This window comes from Lepidothrix coronata, unplaced genomic scaffold (assembly GCF_001604755.1).
Source record: "Lepidothrix coronata isolate B3197 unplaced genomic scaffold, Lepidothrix_coronata-1.0 Scaffold73, whole genome shotgun sequence".
Lineage (NCBI taxonomy): Eukaryota > Metazoa > Chordata > Aves > Passeriformes > Pipridae > Lepidothrix > Lepidothrix coronata.
Window position 1 is genome coordinate 2,178,156 of NW_016690253.1, and position 17,186 is coordinate 2,195,341.

General features: G+C 55.5%; 1 protein-coding gene across 10 annotated transcripts in view; it reads left to right on the top strand.

The window, feature by feature from the left end:
* The window catches only part of DLG3 (discs large MAGUK scaffold protein 3), a 76,669-nt gene extending 59,803 nt beyond the window's left edge, over positions 1-16,866 (top strand). For 3 of the 10 annotated variants that reach the window (XM_017819264.1, XM_017819269.1, XM_017819274.1), the window contains 11 exons: positions 1,909-2,023; positions 5,615-5,791; positions 6,479-6,554; positions 7,143-7,242; positions 10,083-10,124; positions 10,856-10,906; positions 11,715-11,816; positions 11,991-12,163; positions 12,731-12,840; positions 13,810-13,901; positions 15,612-16,866. In XM_017819264.1, coding sequence (XP_017674753.1) covers positions 1,909-2,023; positions 5,615-5,791; positions 6,479-6,554; positions 7,143-7,242; positions 10,083-10,124; positions 10,856-10,906; positions 11,715-11,816; positions 11,991-12,163; positions 12,731-12,840; positions 13,810-13,901; positions 15,612-15,718 — 1,145 coding nt within the window. In that variant the 3' untranslated portion in view covers positions 15,719-16,866. Of the gene's footprint in view, positions 1-1,285; positions 1,419-1,908; positions 2,024-5,614; positions 5,792-6,478; positions 6,555-7,142; positions 7,243-8,940; positions 8,987-10,082; positions 10,125-10,855; positions 10,907-11,714; positions 11,817-11,990; positions 12,164-12,730; positions 12,841-13,809; positions 13,902-15,611 lie in introns of those variants that run through there. The other 7 variants (XM_017819268.1, XM_017819271.1, XM_017819272.1 and 4 more) reach the window with 4 other exon arrangements.
* Positions 16,867-17,186: the final 320 nt, after the last annotated feature.

A 17,186-nucleotide genomic window follows, 5' to 3' on the forward strand; every position in this document is an offset into this window, starting at 1 on the left:
GTGCATAGGCAGTAGCTGGCAGGGCAATTACACCCCAAGGCTGCCCTCCTGACACCCCCACCCTGATGCTGGCGCCTCCATTTGCCCTGTGTTTTCTGCCCAATCCTACATCTTCCACACCAGGCTTCCCATAGAAAAGAGTGTCACAGGAGGGATGTGAGACTGTGTAGTGGGAGCAGTGGTCCCTTACATGTGGGGTGTGCAGAAAATCTGTGCCCCCAGCAGGATTTGGGATGACTCAGCTGGGGGCAGGGGTTGTAGTGGTGCTTTCTGGGGGAAATAGCCTTTCTGTACCAAAGAGGCTTTATGAAGCAGCTGTACCCACTCCTGATGGATGCTCTTCTGGGATATAGGAGCTTTTGAGCATCCTGGGGCAGAATGAGCTGTGCAGGGCGAGAGGTGTGGAGTGGGATGAAGATCACTTCCCTCTGCTGGGAGCTCCATAAAACCCTGATGCTGCTTTGGTGTCAGAATTCAATTTTCTTAATAAGCCTTGTTGCTTCTGTGTTTTCCTCTGCTGGCAGAAAGGCAGGTGGGGCAGTGGGTGCCCTTTGGTGTGGGACAGTTGAGGTCTGGTGATCTCCACATTAAGAAGCTGTCCCTGCCTGGTGTTGCAGCACCTTTGGATGTTGCATAGCAGAGGAAGGGGCTTCATGGGGAGTTTCTGTGTGCCACGTGGCAGTTTTTGTGTGTCTTGCCTTTCTTTTTTTTTTTCCAGTCTTTAAGTAAAAATGCATCTTTGGTGCAGGACAGGGATGCCCAGGCGTGTCCGATTGGAGAGTCAGGAAATGCCAAACTGCAGCTGCATCATCCCATAACCCCAACCCTACATTTGTCTGCACCAAGAGTCCACGGGAGAGGGGCTGGTTCCCAAACACAGCCCTTGGAGCATTTCTTAGCAGTGTTGCTGCTCCCCCCGTGTGATGCAGCTCAGCTGAGGCTCTGCTCTGCAGCGAGCACTTGCCTCCACAGCTGAGCTGCTGCGTTCCCCTCCACAAAATTAAAACCCAAACCACCTCTAAACTGCTGGGTTGTGGTCTTTGAGGCTTTCTAGGCAAGTCTTACAGCAGAGATAAGGCTAGTCCTCTCTCACCTATAACTGCAGGTTATGCCCAGGGGACAAAATCAAGGGTATGAGGGGACATCTGATGGGGTGAGCTGTGGCATTGCCAGCAACTTGCCTGGTGTTTTTCACCTGGCAAATTTTCCTGGGCTGGCCCTGGGTAGGGAGGCCGGTGCCTCCACCCTCTGTGTGTCTGCCCGACCTTTACACCCGGCTGAAGGTCGGGCTGGCGCGGGGCGGGTGCTGGGGTGGCGGCTGCTCCTGCCCAGCCTCCTGGCAGGGAGGTGCCAGCAGCTTCTGGAGGGTCCCCCAGCTCTTCCTGCAAGTCTCTTCCGTGGGGATGTAGGAGCAAAAGGTGAATTCCTCTTCCCTGCTCCCCTTCCAAGGGCAGGGGCTGTGTTTTGCCTCCCCTGCCTGCTGGGGAGAGGGGCTTTGCTGCCAAAAGAGCAGTAGGTGGGGACCCCCCCAGTTTCTGCGGTCGTGCTTTGCTGCTCCAGCTGGTGGGTGATGGTCTCCTGGAGGGGTTCTCACTCTCTCTGCGTGTTTTGAACTGCTCTGTAGGTCATCAGCTTGCTGAGCCCTGCCGAGCCGTTCCCTCATGGAGCGTGGAGGTCTGGCAGCCCTTGCCCGAGCTGCCTGTCTGGGGTGGGTTGGGAGCAGCTGGTACCCTGCCTGTTCCAGATGCCCTGCTTGGATGCCTGCAGAGTGCTGTAACCTCTTTAGCTTTGCCCTCCCTCGTGTGCAGGGACAGTCAGGCTCATGGGCAAGATGCCTCATGGACAGGCCTCTCTTGGCACTCGGGGTGGGGGCAGCTCTGCCTGCACTGACCAGCCCTTTCCCCACAGAGTACAGCCGCTTTGAGTCCAAGATCCACGACCTGAGGGAGCAGATGATGAACAGCAGCATGAGCTCCGGCTCTGGCTCGCTCCGGACAAGCGAGAAGAGATCCCTCTATGTCAGGTAAGGCTCAGCACCCTCCATTCCCTTGCTCCCCGCAGTGGGAGGCAGATGGGATGGTATATCCCCACAGGATGGGGTGCAGGGAGGGTTGGCTCAGCCTGGGCTCTGCAGCACCTCTGAGGACAGTGTTTCAGAGGCCAGGGGAGCAAGTGCTGTAGAAGCACCACGAAATCCGGAGGGTGCAGCAGGGAGGGCGGTGCTTTTGCACTGGGTTGCCAAGGCTAGGTGCTCTGCACTTGAGTGTCTCTTCCAAGGGCTGCTCCATTTTGGAAAGCAGTGGTGTCTCTACAGAGCCTGGGGTGGCTGCTGGCCATGCTGGTGGCTGCTGAGGACCACTGGAGAGCCGGGAAATAATGGGCACCCGGCCTTGCTTCTGCCCCAGGCAGCTCATGGCATCTTTCAGGGTGCTCTGCTCGAACCACTCCCAGCTAACAGGGAGACAGGCTTCTCCATGTCTCCTTCTGCCATTCCTGTGGCAGGATCTGGCTGGATGGGAGATGAGCTCTTAGGAGGATTATTGCTCTGAGCCCTCGCTGCACTTCTGGTCTGGAGCCAGGCATGGGGCAGGCAAGGGTTAAACAGCCATGCAGCAATACCTGCTGTGAGTCCTGTGCAGCCAGGACAGCCCCTGCTTGCTGCCTGCCTCCTGGCACCTCATGCCTGCCACAGTGCCAGTGGGGTGACAGCTAATGAGTAATTTTAACTTGGTAATTAAAATAATCCTGTAAATCCTCACCCTGCACAGCCTGTTGCAGGTGGGCCTGGCAGGAGCAGGGCATGCTTCTTCCCTGTGAGAAGGATGGCAAGGGCTGAGGCTGCACGAGCCTCAGCCTGCGTCTCCCACTGCACGGCTGCTCTGTGGAGGGGTCTTCAGGCATGGTGGACATGATGCAAGCCTGGCCTGGCAGGAGGGGAGAGCTGCAGCTCTGGGTTCCTGCAATTCACACCTTCCCACAAGTCTGTGCAGGCAGCTTGCTTGATTTAGTATCTCCAGGCTTCCTGGGGTGTGTGACAAGTGGGCACTATGTTGAATAAACATCATCTTGCTAGTCCTGCCCTTATTTCCCTGCTGTCCTGTGGACACCCTCATGTGTGGAGGAGGTTTAGGCCAGTCCAGCTTGAGTTGAGCCTGTTCCCTGCCTGGAAAGGTGCTGTATGTATCAGAGTATTCCTGTGAACCAGAGAGCTCTCTGCTTCCATGCTGCTCATAGCATCTCTTATCTCTTGGTGCATCTCTCTGTGTGGCTTTGGAGGCCTCCACAGCACTGTGTCCCGTCACACATGCCCAGTGGAGCGGGGCAGTGCCTTGCTGAGAGGGTATCCCAGGGGAGAGCTTTCCCCCAGTGTGGCCCTTCACAACATGCTCCAGCTCTGGTCGACACACACCCTGCAAATGTGCTTGCAAGAACTGCTGGGCGCCCAGGCTGCCCCAGCCCTTCTGGGCGGGGTAGTTTCAAGCACAGTTTACCCGAAACCAGCTGAACTGCTGTGCTGTGGACAGGACATCAATTACAGGACTTGCTACCCAACTGCTTGAGTCAGCCCCATGCAGCTGCACTGCATCCTGAGTGCTGTGGACAGGCTGGAGCTGGGCACCTGAGTGCCTGCTGGAGCCGATGCAGGGGTGCTGGAGCTGCAGCCGTGCAGCATGGGCAGGGACAAGGCAGGTTCACATTCTGCCTGTCACCTGCCTGCACTGCTGCAGGGCAAAGTCTGCCAGCACTGGGGCCGTGCCGGGTAGGGATGGAGGTCAGGCAGGCATTGTGCCTGGGTACCGGGAGGAAGCCATGGGAGTCCTTGGCACTGCTTCCCTCCCCTCCAGCCAAACCATCTGCTCTCCTGGCTGTTTGTGCTGTGAGCTGGCCTGGGGGCAGAGCGGAGCGACTGTGCTGCCGTCTGGCCCCTGCGCCCTGGGGAGCACCCAGACACGGTGGGTCCTGGGTGCCAGCACAGCCAGGGGCTGGTCTGCAGGAGCATCATGCCTTGGGGAGGCAAATGCCTCATGTGCTGGCTTTGCAGGTGTCCAGCCCTTGCACAGGTCCTGCTGTGCCTGTCCTGGGATGTCGATGGCTGCTGCGGGAGGAGCCGTGGGCCCAGCGCTGCTCTGCAGGGCAGGGTGCACGAGTGGGCAGGGCTTCCCTGGGTTTGGGAACCGGCCTGACCAGTTCCCTGGGGCCTTGGCCAGCGGCACAGGCCTCACAGCAGCCTGCCAGCCACATGCAGCCTTATCTTTTGGCCAGGAGCTGCCTGCAAGGCTTATTTACCTCCAGCCAAAGCACCCGTTGGTGCTTTGCTGCCGGCTCCAGTGTGCTGAGGGACGAAGTACGAGACCTGCCCCAGCCCTGAGCAAGCTGGGAAAGGTGAACTGACCCAGTGGCTGAATGTATCTGGATGCATAGGACACACTGGGGCTTGTCCCAAAGAGCCCTCCCCAAGCCACAAGGCAGCCCCTCTTCTCATCCCCATTTGAGACCCAGTCCCAAGTGACCCAAAAGGTTTCATAGCCCAGCACTCCCATGGCAGAAGTGCCATCTCAGCTCTGCTGCTCCGTGGGGATGTGCCACGTGGTCCCTCAGCCCTTCCATTTACTGTGTGCTTTTAGACCCCTTTCAGTCTCCTCAGTAGATTTATGGTAATGAGCAGAGCAGAGGATGTCTCTCCTGCTTGAGGAAGGCTTGTTAGTGCCAGGATTAAACCAGCAGTGAGCCAGCGTTTGCAGTGCCTGGGCTCACAGTGGGCTGAGGGGGCGAGCAGGGCCAGTGTCCAGAAGCAAACACAGGGGTTGTGCTGCCAGCAGTGGCAATTTTTAGTGACTCTTCCCTTGGTTTGGTTTGTTGCACAGTTGATGTGTCAAAGCAGACGTGGTTTGAGATCTGACATAGTAAAATGAGTTGCACATGAAGCCACTGAGAGCAGCTTATGGGTATGTGTGCGAGTAGTGTGTGCAGGAAGAGTAGTGCTCTTCTAGTGAAAAAAACAGCTTTCCAGCTTTCTATAGCTGGTTAGTTTAATATTGAAGATAATTTTAAACTAAATAAACTATTCTCAGGGGAGGTATTTAGGAGACTGAAGAGAATCAGCTGTGGAAGCAGATATATATACCCTCAGATGCATTCCTAATTCACAGGCTCTGGACTAACATAAAATGTGTGCTCAAAGCCATCGTGGTCTGATAGTTTCTGCCTGTGCAACCACCAGCAGTGGGGTCTGATGTTCCCCATCCTGCTCCTTGACACCACAGCCACGGAGGGACGGTGGGGAGCAGCCCTCCTGCAGGCTGCTGCTGTAAGCCTCACCTGCTCTCTAACCACAGGCGCCTGCAGTGCATCTGTGGTTCGTGTGCCTCCTGCAGCTGAGGTCAGGAGCGAGCTGTTTTGGCCCAGCACTGTTCTTGCACTGCACACTTCAGGGAGGTGTGCTGAGCCTGCCAGCGGAGGGGTGTGCTGGTGGCTGGCAACACTGCTCACCTTGGTGGATGGAGTTTTGGTTTAAATCCTCTGAGGTGTGAAGGTGGCAGTGCCCCAGGAGGTTGGCAGTGCTGCTGCCTCGCTGTGCTCAGAGAAGGCATCACTCCTCTCTGCTCCCCCACAGAGCCCTGTTTGACTATGACCGGACCCGGGACAGTTGCCTGCCCAGCCAGGGGCTCAGCTTCTCCTACGGGGACATCCTGCACGTCATCAACGCCTCCGATGATGAGTGGTGGCAAGCCAGGCTCGTCACACCCCACGGCGAGAGCGAGCAGATCGGGGTCATCCCCAGCAAGAAGAGGTGAGTGTCTGTCAGCAGGAGCTGTCACACATGGCGCCTCCTGGAGCCCCCCAACCTCTGTGAGCCCTGCAGCCCTGAGGGCTCTGCTCAGGCTGGGGTCTGCAGTGCACTGCCCTCCGTGGCTGTGCAGCATGCAGGGCACCTCGATTGCAAGCTGGGGCTTTGTGCGGGTCTCCCTAGGGAGGTGTTTTCCAAAGCTGGGTGAGATTCCAGGTGAGGAGGGGAGTGTTCAGCCCCCTCTGTGGTCCCTGCAGGGATGGAGAGTTGATGTTAGCCAGCCTGGGGTTCCAAGTGAGAGCAGAGTCAGAGCAGTGACTGTGGGCTGCTCCCTGTGTCCTCAGTCAATCTGCCCAGCTCTGCGAGCCGGGTCCCATCAGGTGGGAAGTCACAGAGAGCAGTCACACAGAGGCTGCCCTTGCCTTCAGGTCTGCACAGCCAGCCTCACGTCTGTCCTCCATCCCTCTGGGAAGGCTGGTTGCTTGTCCCCTGTCCTGCTCCTGCAGCCGCTGGCCTGGGCCAGACTCTGGGCAGGCAGTTCCACATCTGTCCTTCCCTGGAAAGGAGCTGCCCTTTGCCAAGGGGGCCACCACCTGAGGGTGCCTGGGGCTGCTTGAGGAGCCATATGGGCAGCATGGAAGGCACATGCATGGGTCTAGCAGCTCTTTCTCCCCTTTAACTTCTGATCAGGGTGGAAAAGAAGGAGAGAGCACGATTGAAAACAGTGAAGTTCCACGCCAGGACTGGCATGATTGAGTCCAACAGGGTAAGTGCTGATCTGGGGCTCAGCGGGGCACCTGGAGATGGTAACTAGCGAGGGCAGGATGAGTCCCAGCAGCCAGAGCTCCCAGTGGGGCAGCTGGAACAATCCCAAAGCAAAGAGCAATGTCACTGGACCTGCCCCAGGCCCACATCTGCTTGGCACAAACCCCCAATGACTGTGTAGGAATTGAGCAGAAGAGTCCAGGACGGTGCAGAAGTATTGGGGAAGGAGTCCTGGCTGGAGTGGTGGGGTAGCAGAGCCTGTGTCCAGGAGCTGCCTGCAAACAGCTCATGAAGGTAGCTGCCCTCATGCCTCATGAGCAGTGCTTAACATGCCAACAAGGAAGGGAGAACGGCCTGGCTACCCCTGCAGAGCTGCTGATCGCCCCGTCAGCTTCCCAGCATCCCTTCCACATGTTTTTCTCCATGCTTAATTTTTTTCCTGCATTACAGTTCTCATGTAATCTCCATGATTTCATTTGAGGGTAACTGCCCTGACACAGCTCCTCATTGTCTCTTCATTTTAATTTTCCCCACATGCGTTAAACACCATTGTTTTTTCTGTCCTCCCTTCCATCTCCACGTTCTTCAGTCGATCAAAACGAAACGTAAAAAGAGTTTTCGCCTCTCTCGAAAGTTTCCATTTTACAAGAGCAAAGAGAACCTGGCCCAGGAGAGCAGCGGACAGGAACGTAAGTAGCCGCTGGCCAGAGAGGGCAAGCCCGCAACCCTCAGGTGCCCTGCCCTGAGGGGAGAGATTCAGCACATTTCCATAGCCAGAGGTCCTGGCATCTGCCTGGATTTCAGGACTGTGCTCCACAGTCGTGCCAGCAGCTAGAGAGAGACCGGAGCTTGAAACAACAGCAACAGCTGCAGGCTGGCACTCCTTTCCTTTCTCTCATGTTCAATGTCTTCATCTTTTCATCCGACTTTACACCCACCTGACTCCCTGCTCTGCCTCCCCCTGCTCTCCACCCTTTGCTGCGGGCTCTGCTCCCTCCCTCTGCCTGCCAAGGGCTGCTTCCCTCCAAGCGAGGGGCTGGCTACCTCCTGCAGAGCTTCTCCTGTTCCTGTCAGGGCTGAGGGCCTAGGAAGGTTCCAGCTCCATCTCCCCTAGAAGTGACTTGGAGCTCTGTATTCCCACTGGAGAGCCCTTCCCTGTGTGCACGGGGGAGCCATGACCCCGCTGGTGGAGGAACTGCCCACTTGTGACTGAGGCACACCTTTGGTAGCTGGTTGCAGATGTTGGGGGGTCCCCAGCTCTTGTCTGGCAGCACCCTGGGACTCTTAGCAAAGGCAGGTCATTCAGCTTGTTGCCCTAAGCCCTGATGTGGGCAGCACTGGAGCTGCTCACCAAACCCAGCCCTCCCTCCTAGATGGTAAACTGCATCCAGTCCTTCAGCAAGCTGTCACAACTCTGGAGAAGGCAGAGAAGTGTCTCTGCCCCAGTACCAGCACAGCAAGCACGTCCCCTCCCCTCTGGGGCTGCCTTGGGTGTCATACAGAGCCAGGAGTTGTTGCTGGGCTGCTCTGGGTGCTGTCTGCATCCCTCTGGCATGGTGTCCATGCCAGGCTGGTGCCAGCTTCCAGTGATCTTAGCAGCCAGCACAAGCCTCTAGCCTGCACTGAAGGTTATGTCTGTGTGTCTGGGTATCTCTAGTAGTGCCTCCACGTGGCTGGGCTCCAGTCAGCTCCATGCCGAAGCTGGGGGCTCGCTGGGGCCCTGCTTTTGGCCAGCCCTGCAGTGAGGTGACATACAGCACGGGGATGAGGCAGGCCACATTCTTTCAGCTTGTGTCACAGACCCACAGCCAGCTCCCTCCTTGTGCTCTGCCACTGTCCATCCCAACTTGCAGGGGGGCCCCCTGCAAGCCTGTGCAAGCACTGGGGTGTGAGGGCAGCTGACACATGCAGGTGGGGAAAAGCATGTCCCCTTGCACATGTTCTAGGACTGGCTTGCTGTGCCTGGCCCCAGAGTGGCCAGGCTGTGCCAGGGGAGCACAGAGCCACTGTGCCCTGCCACTGTGCTCCTCAAGGAGAAACACTTTGGCCCCCCCTGTCCTGTGCCAGCAGATCAGGGCTGCAACTGCTCAGTGCCAGCAGATGCTGCCGGGGCTGTCCTGCCCTTCCCAGACCCAGAGTGGCCCTTGGGGGCTCTGTGACAGAGGGTGAGCTCGGTGGGGGGTCCAGCTGCACAAGGCAAGACGTTGGCAGTGGGCTGATGGTGTCAGCTCTGGAAACACTTAACCTCACTTGCAGTTGCAGCTCTGGGCCATTCTGCACTCCTGTCACTAATGCTGGTCTGGCTCTGTCTCCCCCATCCCTCTGACTCCCCTTTCCTGCGCTCTCTTCTCTCCCCCTCTCTCCCTTCTTGCTGTCTGTGAAATCAGGACTTCCCTGGGTTAAGTGACGATTATTATGGAGCAAAGAACCTGAGTAAGTTGAATTCCAATGCACATTGTTCCCTTTCCGTTGCTGGCGGTGCCTGGGGAATGGCCTGGCTGTGGCTGGGGCAGCTGTGCTTCTCTGGGTGTGAGGCAGGAGGAGCCCCCCGAGTGCTGCTCCACTGATGGGGACCCCACGTCTGATGGCAGAGGCTGCAAGGCTTAAGGTGCCAGTGCTGCACTTGGGACAGGATGGGGGAGCTTGTTTGGGGGTGTTGGCCATGCCCTAAGTGCGCTCAACTGAGGGCTACCTGCTGCACCCAGGGTGAGCTGTACCTCCTCATCCTCTTCTTCATCCTGCTCCTGGCTGGGCTGGTTGTTGCTTTAGCACTCAGAGCCACTACCAGTGTGGGTGGAAGGAGGCCATGACCATGACAGGCCTGCTCTGAGTGGGGTTGGTGACAGCATTTTGAGGTGTTCCCACCTTCTTCTGGGTTACCACTACCCAGAGCTTCAAATCAACACTGGCGAGAGCCCCATGGCCCTCCCAGCGAATCGCCACCAAGCTCGTCACCCCCCAACCAGTGCAGAGCCTGACAGGGGCAGGCAGTGGCCAGCAAGCCTCTGTGGGGTGGTCGCAGCACTAGGATCAGCCTGTGCAAGCAAAGCCCCAAACTCTGTCCCATCCTGTCACTGTCTTGTCTCTGTGCGTCCCAGCCCCATCCCAGAGGTAGGCTCCCCTCTCCCTGTGCCGGAATGGAGCCGTGCCCTCCCTGCCTGCTGTGTGCATGCTGCACCTGCTCCCCCTGCCAGCACCCTCCTCCTTGTGCACTCCACCTTCCCTCTGTCTGGGAAGCCCAGTGCCACTACCACGTCTGCCCACACCTGCCAGGCAGCCCTCCTGGCATTCCTGCCTTCTCCCAGAGTAGCCAAGCATCCCCTGCATGTCCCCCATTCCCCAGCAAAGGGTAAAAGATGCCGCCCTTGCCCATGTGGCACAGACTTGTCCCAGTGGGTGCTGGGGCACAGGTTTTTTGGGAGGCCAGTGCTGTCCTGCCCTGGATCAGTAGTGCTGGGTGACAGCCGGGGTGCCCCTGTGCCTCCCACCCATGCTCCTTCTGAAGGGGATCTCTCTGGTTGCTTTGCAGAGGGCGTGACATCAAACACCAGTGACAGCGAGAGCAGTTCCAGTAAGTGTGTCTCACCTGCTCTCCCAGCCCGTGTACGTGTGTGTGTGTCCCTGTATGAGTGTGCACGTTCTGGCACTTCCATCTTGTCTTGTCCCAGTGGTGGTTCTGTTCGGAGGCTGGTCCTTCCTGCTGGTGACACAGATGCTGCGGCCAGCTCCCTCCTGGGAGCCAGGGAGAGCAGGGGCTGGGGAGCAGGAACAAACCTGCCTGCTCCACTGCTCACTCCTGGATGCAGGGCTCTGCTCCAAGCTTGGGTGGTGGGTTCCCAGTCCATGGTGGTCACCCATCCTTGGTGCCCGCTGCAGGAAGCGATGGCCAGAGGCCAGGTCTGTAGCATAGGTGACTCCTGGAGCCCAAGCCTGTACGAGAACATGGGATCCAGCTGCAGCAGATGCTCCCTTTGTCCCCAGCAGGTCCTCTAAATACCTGCAGCACACCCACCATCCACCCTGCAGGGAGGATGGTACATTCCAATGGGCCCAGAGCCTGCAGCGGTGGGGAGGGAAAGAGGAGTCTTGAACCAGAGGTGGGACGTGAATAATTGAAGTGGCTCAAGGGCTGGTAACTGCATGCCTGTCATGCTCCACATCCATGGGTGGAATGATGTGGGCAGCCTGGAGTGTCCCCAGAGCTGCAGGAGTCTGGAGGGGCAGGAGTCAGCTTCTCATGGGTGCAGAGGGGCTGGAGAGCTGCTGTGAGCGCTCACCTGCCTCTCCCTGGCTCTGTTGCAGAAGGACAAGAGGACACCATCCTGTCGTACGAGCCCGTGACACGGCAAGAAAGTAAGTCCTGGTGCTGAGCTGCCCCACTCCTGCTCCAGCGTGGCCACCTGTGTCCCCAGCACAGCCAGGGTGGCCGGGGTGCCCTCCTCCCCTCCTGCCATCCCAGCACCACACCGGGTGAACACAAGTGGAGTCTCATGTGTTGTGTGCAGCAGGAGAACCAGGAGTGCAGCTGCCTCGCTGGGCTATCCCCGGCCTCGACTGCCCCTTTTCAATCAACAGAAAAGACTTGTGACATGGTCTGCAAGACCAAGGGAGAGATCCAGAGCTAAAACTGAGCTGGGCTTTAGTCCCCAGTTGAGGACAGGATTATCCCTTCCTGCCTCAGACCAGGTCCCTGCTGCAGAGCAACCCTCCTCCCCTGGCCCTCAGCCTGTAACCCTGCTTGATGCTCAATCCCTGCAGACCCTTTTGCAGGCTGAATATTCCCAGCCTCGGTGGTCTCTCCTTGCCAGAAGCTGGATCTGACTTTTAGGCTCCCATCACTCCCCCAGCTCCGTGGCATCCTCACCCAGCTGTCCTGGTTGCCTGGCTCCTGCCCAAGCAAGGGAGCAGCTTTTCTGATCCACGACCCTGGAGACCTGCAGCACCTTCCCTGGGGCCACGCAGATGGTTTGGGTCAGATGGGAAGGAGATGTTGACCGTGACCAGGAGGAGATAAACTCGCACGGAGGAGGCACCTTTGGGTGCCCATGTGAGCAAGAGCACCCACTGCCAGGAGGGAGAGGGCAGGTCGATGCCAAAGGTGGCAGTAGGGTCAGCTGCCTGCAGCACAGGTGGGGCCTCAAGTTGTGGCTCTTGTTCACAGTTCACTATGCGAGGCCGGTGATCATCCTGGGGCCAACAAAGGACCGAATTAACGATGACCTCATCTCGGAATTCCCACACAAGTTTGGTTCCTGCGTGCCCCGTAAGTCCCAGCTGACATTCAGTGCTCTTGCTGGAGGGAGGGGAGGGTGGGGGCTCCGCTGCTTGTGGGGTCTCACCCACAGCATGGGGAGGGGGCCGGGAGCACTGGTGGGTTTTCCCCTCCCAGTTTGGCGTATGTCACTCGGATTCACTCTTGGTGCCCACTCTCCTCCAGACACTACCCGGCCTCGGCGGGAGAACGAGGTGGACGGACAGGACTACCACTTCGTCGTATCCAGGGAACAGATGGAGAAAGACATCCAGGACAACAAGTTCATAGAGGCTGGGCAGTTCAATGACAATCTCTATGGGACCAGCATTCAGTCAGTGCGAGCAGTGGCAGAGAGGGTGAGTGTCAGGTGGCATTCCTGGGACTGGGACACATCCAGCCTGAACCCGTACACATTCAGCAGTTCCTCTCCTTTCCCTGTGTTGTTAGTGAAGGGCTGTAACCACATTAAGTGAGTGTGGCACGAGCCTCTCCTCCCTTGAGTCCTGCCAAGCCATGTGGCTGCTTTTCTCAGCCATGTTACTCTACTTCACTGTCATACCTTTGTCGTCCAAACTCCGCCCGAAAGCCCAGCACTGGTGGCACCAGCCTTGTGCTTGGGAGCTCACAGGACAAAGGTACCTGACTGCCCTCAAAGCAGCAGCATTCCTCTGCAGGAGTGCTGGAGTTACCAAGGGCTTGTAAATCATTTCACGTGTCCAGGCAAAAATTCAGTCCCTTTGCGTTGGTACTGTCCTGCCCTGAGCAGGCAGGAACGTGATGCCACTGGGAGCTGGCTTGTGTCTGAGGACTGGGGTTTCATCTCTGTGGCTCCTCTCCTTTGTAAGCACATCTGTATGAGCAAGCTGTTTTCTGCACAGAGTAGACTGTGTGGGCAGGTCTGATCCCAGCTGTCTCCTTTCCAGGGGAAACACTGCATCCTGGATGTGTCTGGCAATGCTATCAAGAGGTTGCGACAAGCACAACTGTATCCCATTGCCATTTTCATCAAACCAAAATCCATCGAAGCTCTCATGTAAGTGCAGCACCGTGTTCTGTGCCACTCCAGGGCAAGGAGCTCTGGCACGCTGGGGGGCTGTGTCTGCTGCCTTTGCTTTTTAGAAAGCATCAGAGGTTGCTTTTGGTGCTGAACTTGTCCCTTGTTAAGTAGGAGCTGGGCCCATTGCTGTCTGTGTGATGTCCCTCCACATCTAATGCCATAGTGCATCCAGGCTTTCTGGATTTCTCTGGCTTAAAGCCCTTCATTCATCCCAAAGAGGATCATCCATGGGAAATGTAAAAATGCTCCCAAATGTGCCTGGTGTAAACTGCTCACCTGGGCCCAGAAGAGCTGTTGAGAGCCTGTAGTGCTGGATCACAGCTGGGTGGTGGCTGAGCCTGGACAGCCCTGGGGAACAGAGAGGAGATGCTTCCTATGTGCCTAAGGGGACCTTCTGCCTGTCCTGTTGTTCTGGCCCTGGATAGTGCAGGCTGGAAAGGATGTAAGAGCTGAGGTTTCAGCTCTTCTGAGCAGCAGAGAACAATATCTGTGAGGAGGTTCGACAGCTTGAGACTGACTCTGAGATCAGAAGAGACTCTGCTGGGATAACCCCTCCTCAAGCCAGAAGGGGTCAATTTGCTTATTTGGGTGTTTTATGAAGATGATGAAACCTAGGCAAGGAGGGTGGTGACAGGCTCTGGAAAAGCAGGGAGACTTCTGCAGTGGTCTTGCAAATTCAGGGAATTGTCTGGATTTGAGTTCACTCCTGTGCTATGGTGAAGGGGGGAGGTGGTGGCAGTGGGAAGAACTGTTGGAAGTTGAGATGAAGTGCCAAGGCAGCCTGGAGCCTGTGGGGAAGGGCCCTGCCTTTGAGAGCTGGGTCCTGCACAGCTTCCATTCCTGTGAGCACAGGATTCCCAGGCACCCTGGCTCTGTGGGCTATTTTTGCTTCTGTTCATTGCTAAGAAAAAGAACTACAAGTTTCTGGTTTTTTGTGCATGGCAGGGAGATGAACCGGAGACAGACGTATGAACAGGCCAACAAGGTCTTTGATAAAGCCATGAAACTTGAGCAAGAGTTTGGAGAATATTTTACAGGTGAGTGTCCTGAGCAGGCTTGTATCTGATTTATTTCATTTTTGCATCTGACAGCTGTGACCTCTCTACCAGCACTGTCTCACTGTGGGGTCATGGGAAAACGTCCAGCTTCATCAAAGCAAAAAAGAAATGGCAGTTTGCCAGGAGGGCTCTGCAAGGGGACTGCTCCAAGATCAGTGGATAAGAGTAAACCAGCTGTAGAGAAGGAGATGAGTTGTCAGGCAGGATTTTCTGAGTTTGTGAAAGCTTATTGCCAACTTTAGTACTACTAAAGGGAAGCACAGCAGAGATTCAGGGTGCTGCAAGTCTCCAGGAAATAAACTCCCTGCGTGGGGAAAAGGGGAGCATTTTCAAAAAGAGAGAAGTGTCGTTTTTAGAGAGGGAAGATAAAAAATTAGTGACCTAAATAGTGGAGACTGTCCTGAGTTATTACAAAACATCTCCCAAAAAAGACTGGAAGTTTGGCTGACTTCCTAAGTAGTCTTTGCTGAAGAGCCAGGCTGGGGCTGCTGGCACTTTGTGCCTGTAGAGATGAGCTGCTCATGACACAGGCATCCTTGTGCATTAAGGAACTAATGTTTGTAACATGATTAATTGTGGAAAATCATGGGCAGGCAAAGACGCAGAGAAACTGGTCTTCCATCTTTTCTTCGGAGCAGTAACTGTTTATTCTAAAACTGAGGAGTCATAATCCTGCCAAACCCTGTATTACCCACCTAACAGCTACTGGGAAAAATCCCAAGCAGAACCTTTTTCAAAAATTGATCTCATATGAACAAATGTCTGGGTAGAAACAGGGTAAGAGCTTTCCCCAGACCTGTCCTGGGCAGCAGCTTCAGAGCTGCTGGCTGTTATTCCAGGGGGCTGTGCTGCAGTTTTGCAGGCCCTCAGCACACCACTGTGCACTTGGAGGGTGAGTTTGAGGGTGACCTGGGGAAGGAACACCCTTGGCTGAAATGTCGTGTTGAAAGAACTGGGTAATGGGCAGAGAGATGGTCACTGTCGCAAGTTCTGTGCCAGTAACTTAAAATGAGGGAACAGAGATGCTGGAGAGTACAGAGGCAGGCTGGATTACCAGGAAGCTTTGGCCCCCCATGTGCATGTTCCTGTGATGCAGGAAGCACAGTGAAGTGCTTCGTGCTGTGTCTGTGCTGGGCGGTGAGACCGTCGCTGCTCTTTGAGCAAGAGTTGCTGGGAGCGGCCGTGCCGTGGCCTTTCCCGGCCTGACAGCACACGATCCTCAGCCTGCAGCAGGGGAAGCAGCAAACAGAAGGAGCCCTCAGCAGCCAACCAGAGAGTACAGACCAACCCAGCACCTCAGGGCAGACTGATATGCCCCAGCCTTGCCTCCCCTTGCTCGGGTTCACCGCGGTGCAGTGATGGCAGTGGCAGTGCCAGGCCCACCCACAGCCTCGGTGCCTGACACAGTTTGCAAAGCTGATTATCAGCCTGGTGTGGAGAGCCCAGCCAGCCCTGCACACACCGAGGAGCTCTGCCAGCCGGGATAAGTGCTGGCTAATCCCCGAGGAGGTGCTGGTTTAACCCTCTGTGTCGCAGTGGGGCTGTTGCAGCTCCTCTGACACGGTTCAGTCCCTGCTGGCTGTGCCCTCCAGCCCCTTTGGGACAGAGGGAAGGCCCTCCTGCAGCTCATGGCAGGGAAGGGAAGTGCTGCCTGGTGCTCAAGGTCTTGCTTGTTCTCTCCTCTTCCAGCCATCGTACAAGGAGACTCTCTTGAAGAGATTTACAGCAAAATCAAACAGATCATTGAGGACCAGTCTGGGCACTACATCTGGGTCCCGTCCCCAGAGAAGCTCTGAAGATGTCCCCCACCTGCTTCCTTGTGAGCAGAAGATCTCTGAAGTCCCACCCATCCAAGCCCTCTGCCCTGAGGGGGAGGGATATGAAAACTATTCCTGCCCCCTTTTTTAGATCGTCGCAAAATTGAGTTTTCTAGTCCTGTTTCTTTTGTTGGGATGAACTCATATCATTCATCACGTGACTGTTCCCACCATTCCTGCATGGACCTTCCCACTGCTCCATTAGAGACAGATGAGAACCCATTCAAGGTCGTTTTTTATTATTATTATTATTATTATTATATTATTATTATTATTATTATTATTATTATTAACTAAACAAAGAATCAAGATGGGAGGAGGCGGATAAGGACTAATGTAAGAAACAAGTGAAACAATGGACTCTGAACATGAGCTGGTATCAGAGCTCCAGGGGCATTTTTCCAAGTGTGACTGTCTAGCAGCTCTGAACAGTGCGACACATGGGCAGCAGAAAGCATTTTATTTATCTGTATATGTAATTTATATATAATATATAGAGAGATATTATATATATATTATATATATGTATGTATGTGGACTAGGAAACCTGAGGGACCTCTCTGGAAAGGTATTGTGTTATTGCAAGGTTCTTTCAGTTCCTCTGTCCCAACCACTGGGCATAGGGAGTCCACTTGGGCAGGAAGAGCTCAAAACGGTACCAGGTGCTTTGGAAGCATCTCCCATCCAGGCCAGTTCCCTGCAGCCACCCTGGGTCTGAGGCAGAGCAGAGACTGGTACTGCCTGTGCAGGAGGGACCAGAGCAAGGAGCAGCAGCTGGTCTGAGAGAGGCTGGGAGACAGAGACTGAGCAGGAGGCTGCGGAGCAAGAGAATGGATGATACTACATATTAAATTGCACATTGTTTTACACACCACCTTATGTGTTTGCATGAGAGGTTTCCTTTTGGTTCTATTTTTTTAAGCTGATTTTAAACCAAAACCATATTGTGTTGTTGTGTTGGCTTTTTTTTTTATTATTATTATTATTATTCCATTTTTCTCTTGTTAATAATGAACTGAATGGGTATAAAATCCAGTTTTTTAACTTATTTTTTAAGCTGGCTCTATTGTAAATAGAATCTAGATCTGTGGTGTTTAGTTAAGAAATACTCTACTGGCCACATGGAACAAATGTACTCACTGTCCTGTGTTGCTGTGGAAAACCTGGGATGTTGGACTGGCCCTGTACCTGTGGGTGCAGGTGAAATGACCCATTCTAGCTCGTGGCAGCACACTGACATTCCCTTCTGCATTAGCCACTGGCAGGAAAAGCCCCCAGCTGTGCCTTGGATGGACACTCACATTTTCCAAATCAGTAACAGAACTGAAAAAACTTCCTCTCTTCCCTGCTCCATGCTGAATTCCTGCGTGCAGGTGCCGGTGGTTGCTTTCCCAGTGGGAGGCCCATCCTTCCAGCACGGCAGGACCTCGCCTGCTGGGAGCTGGGG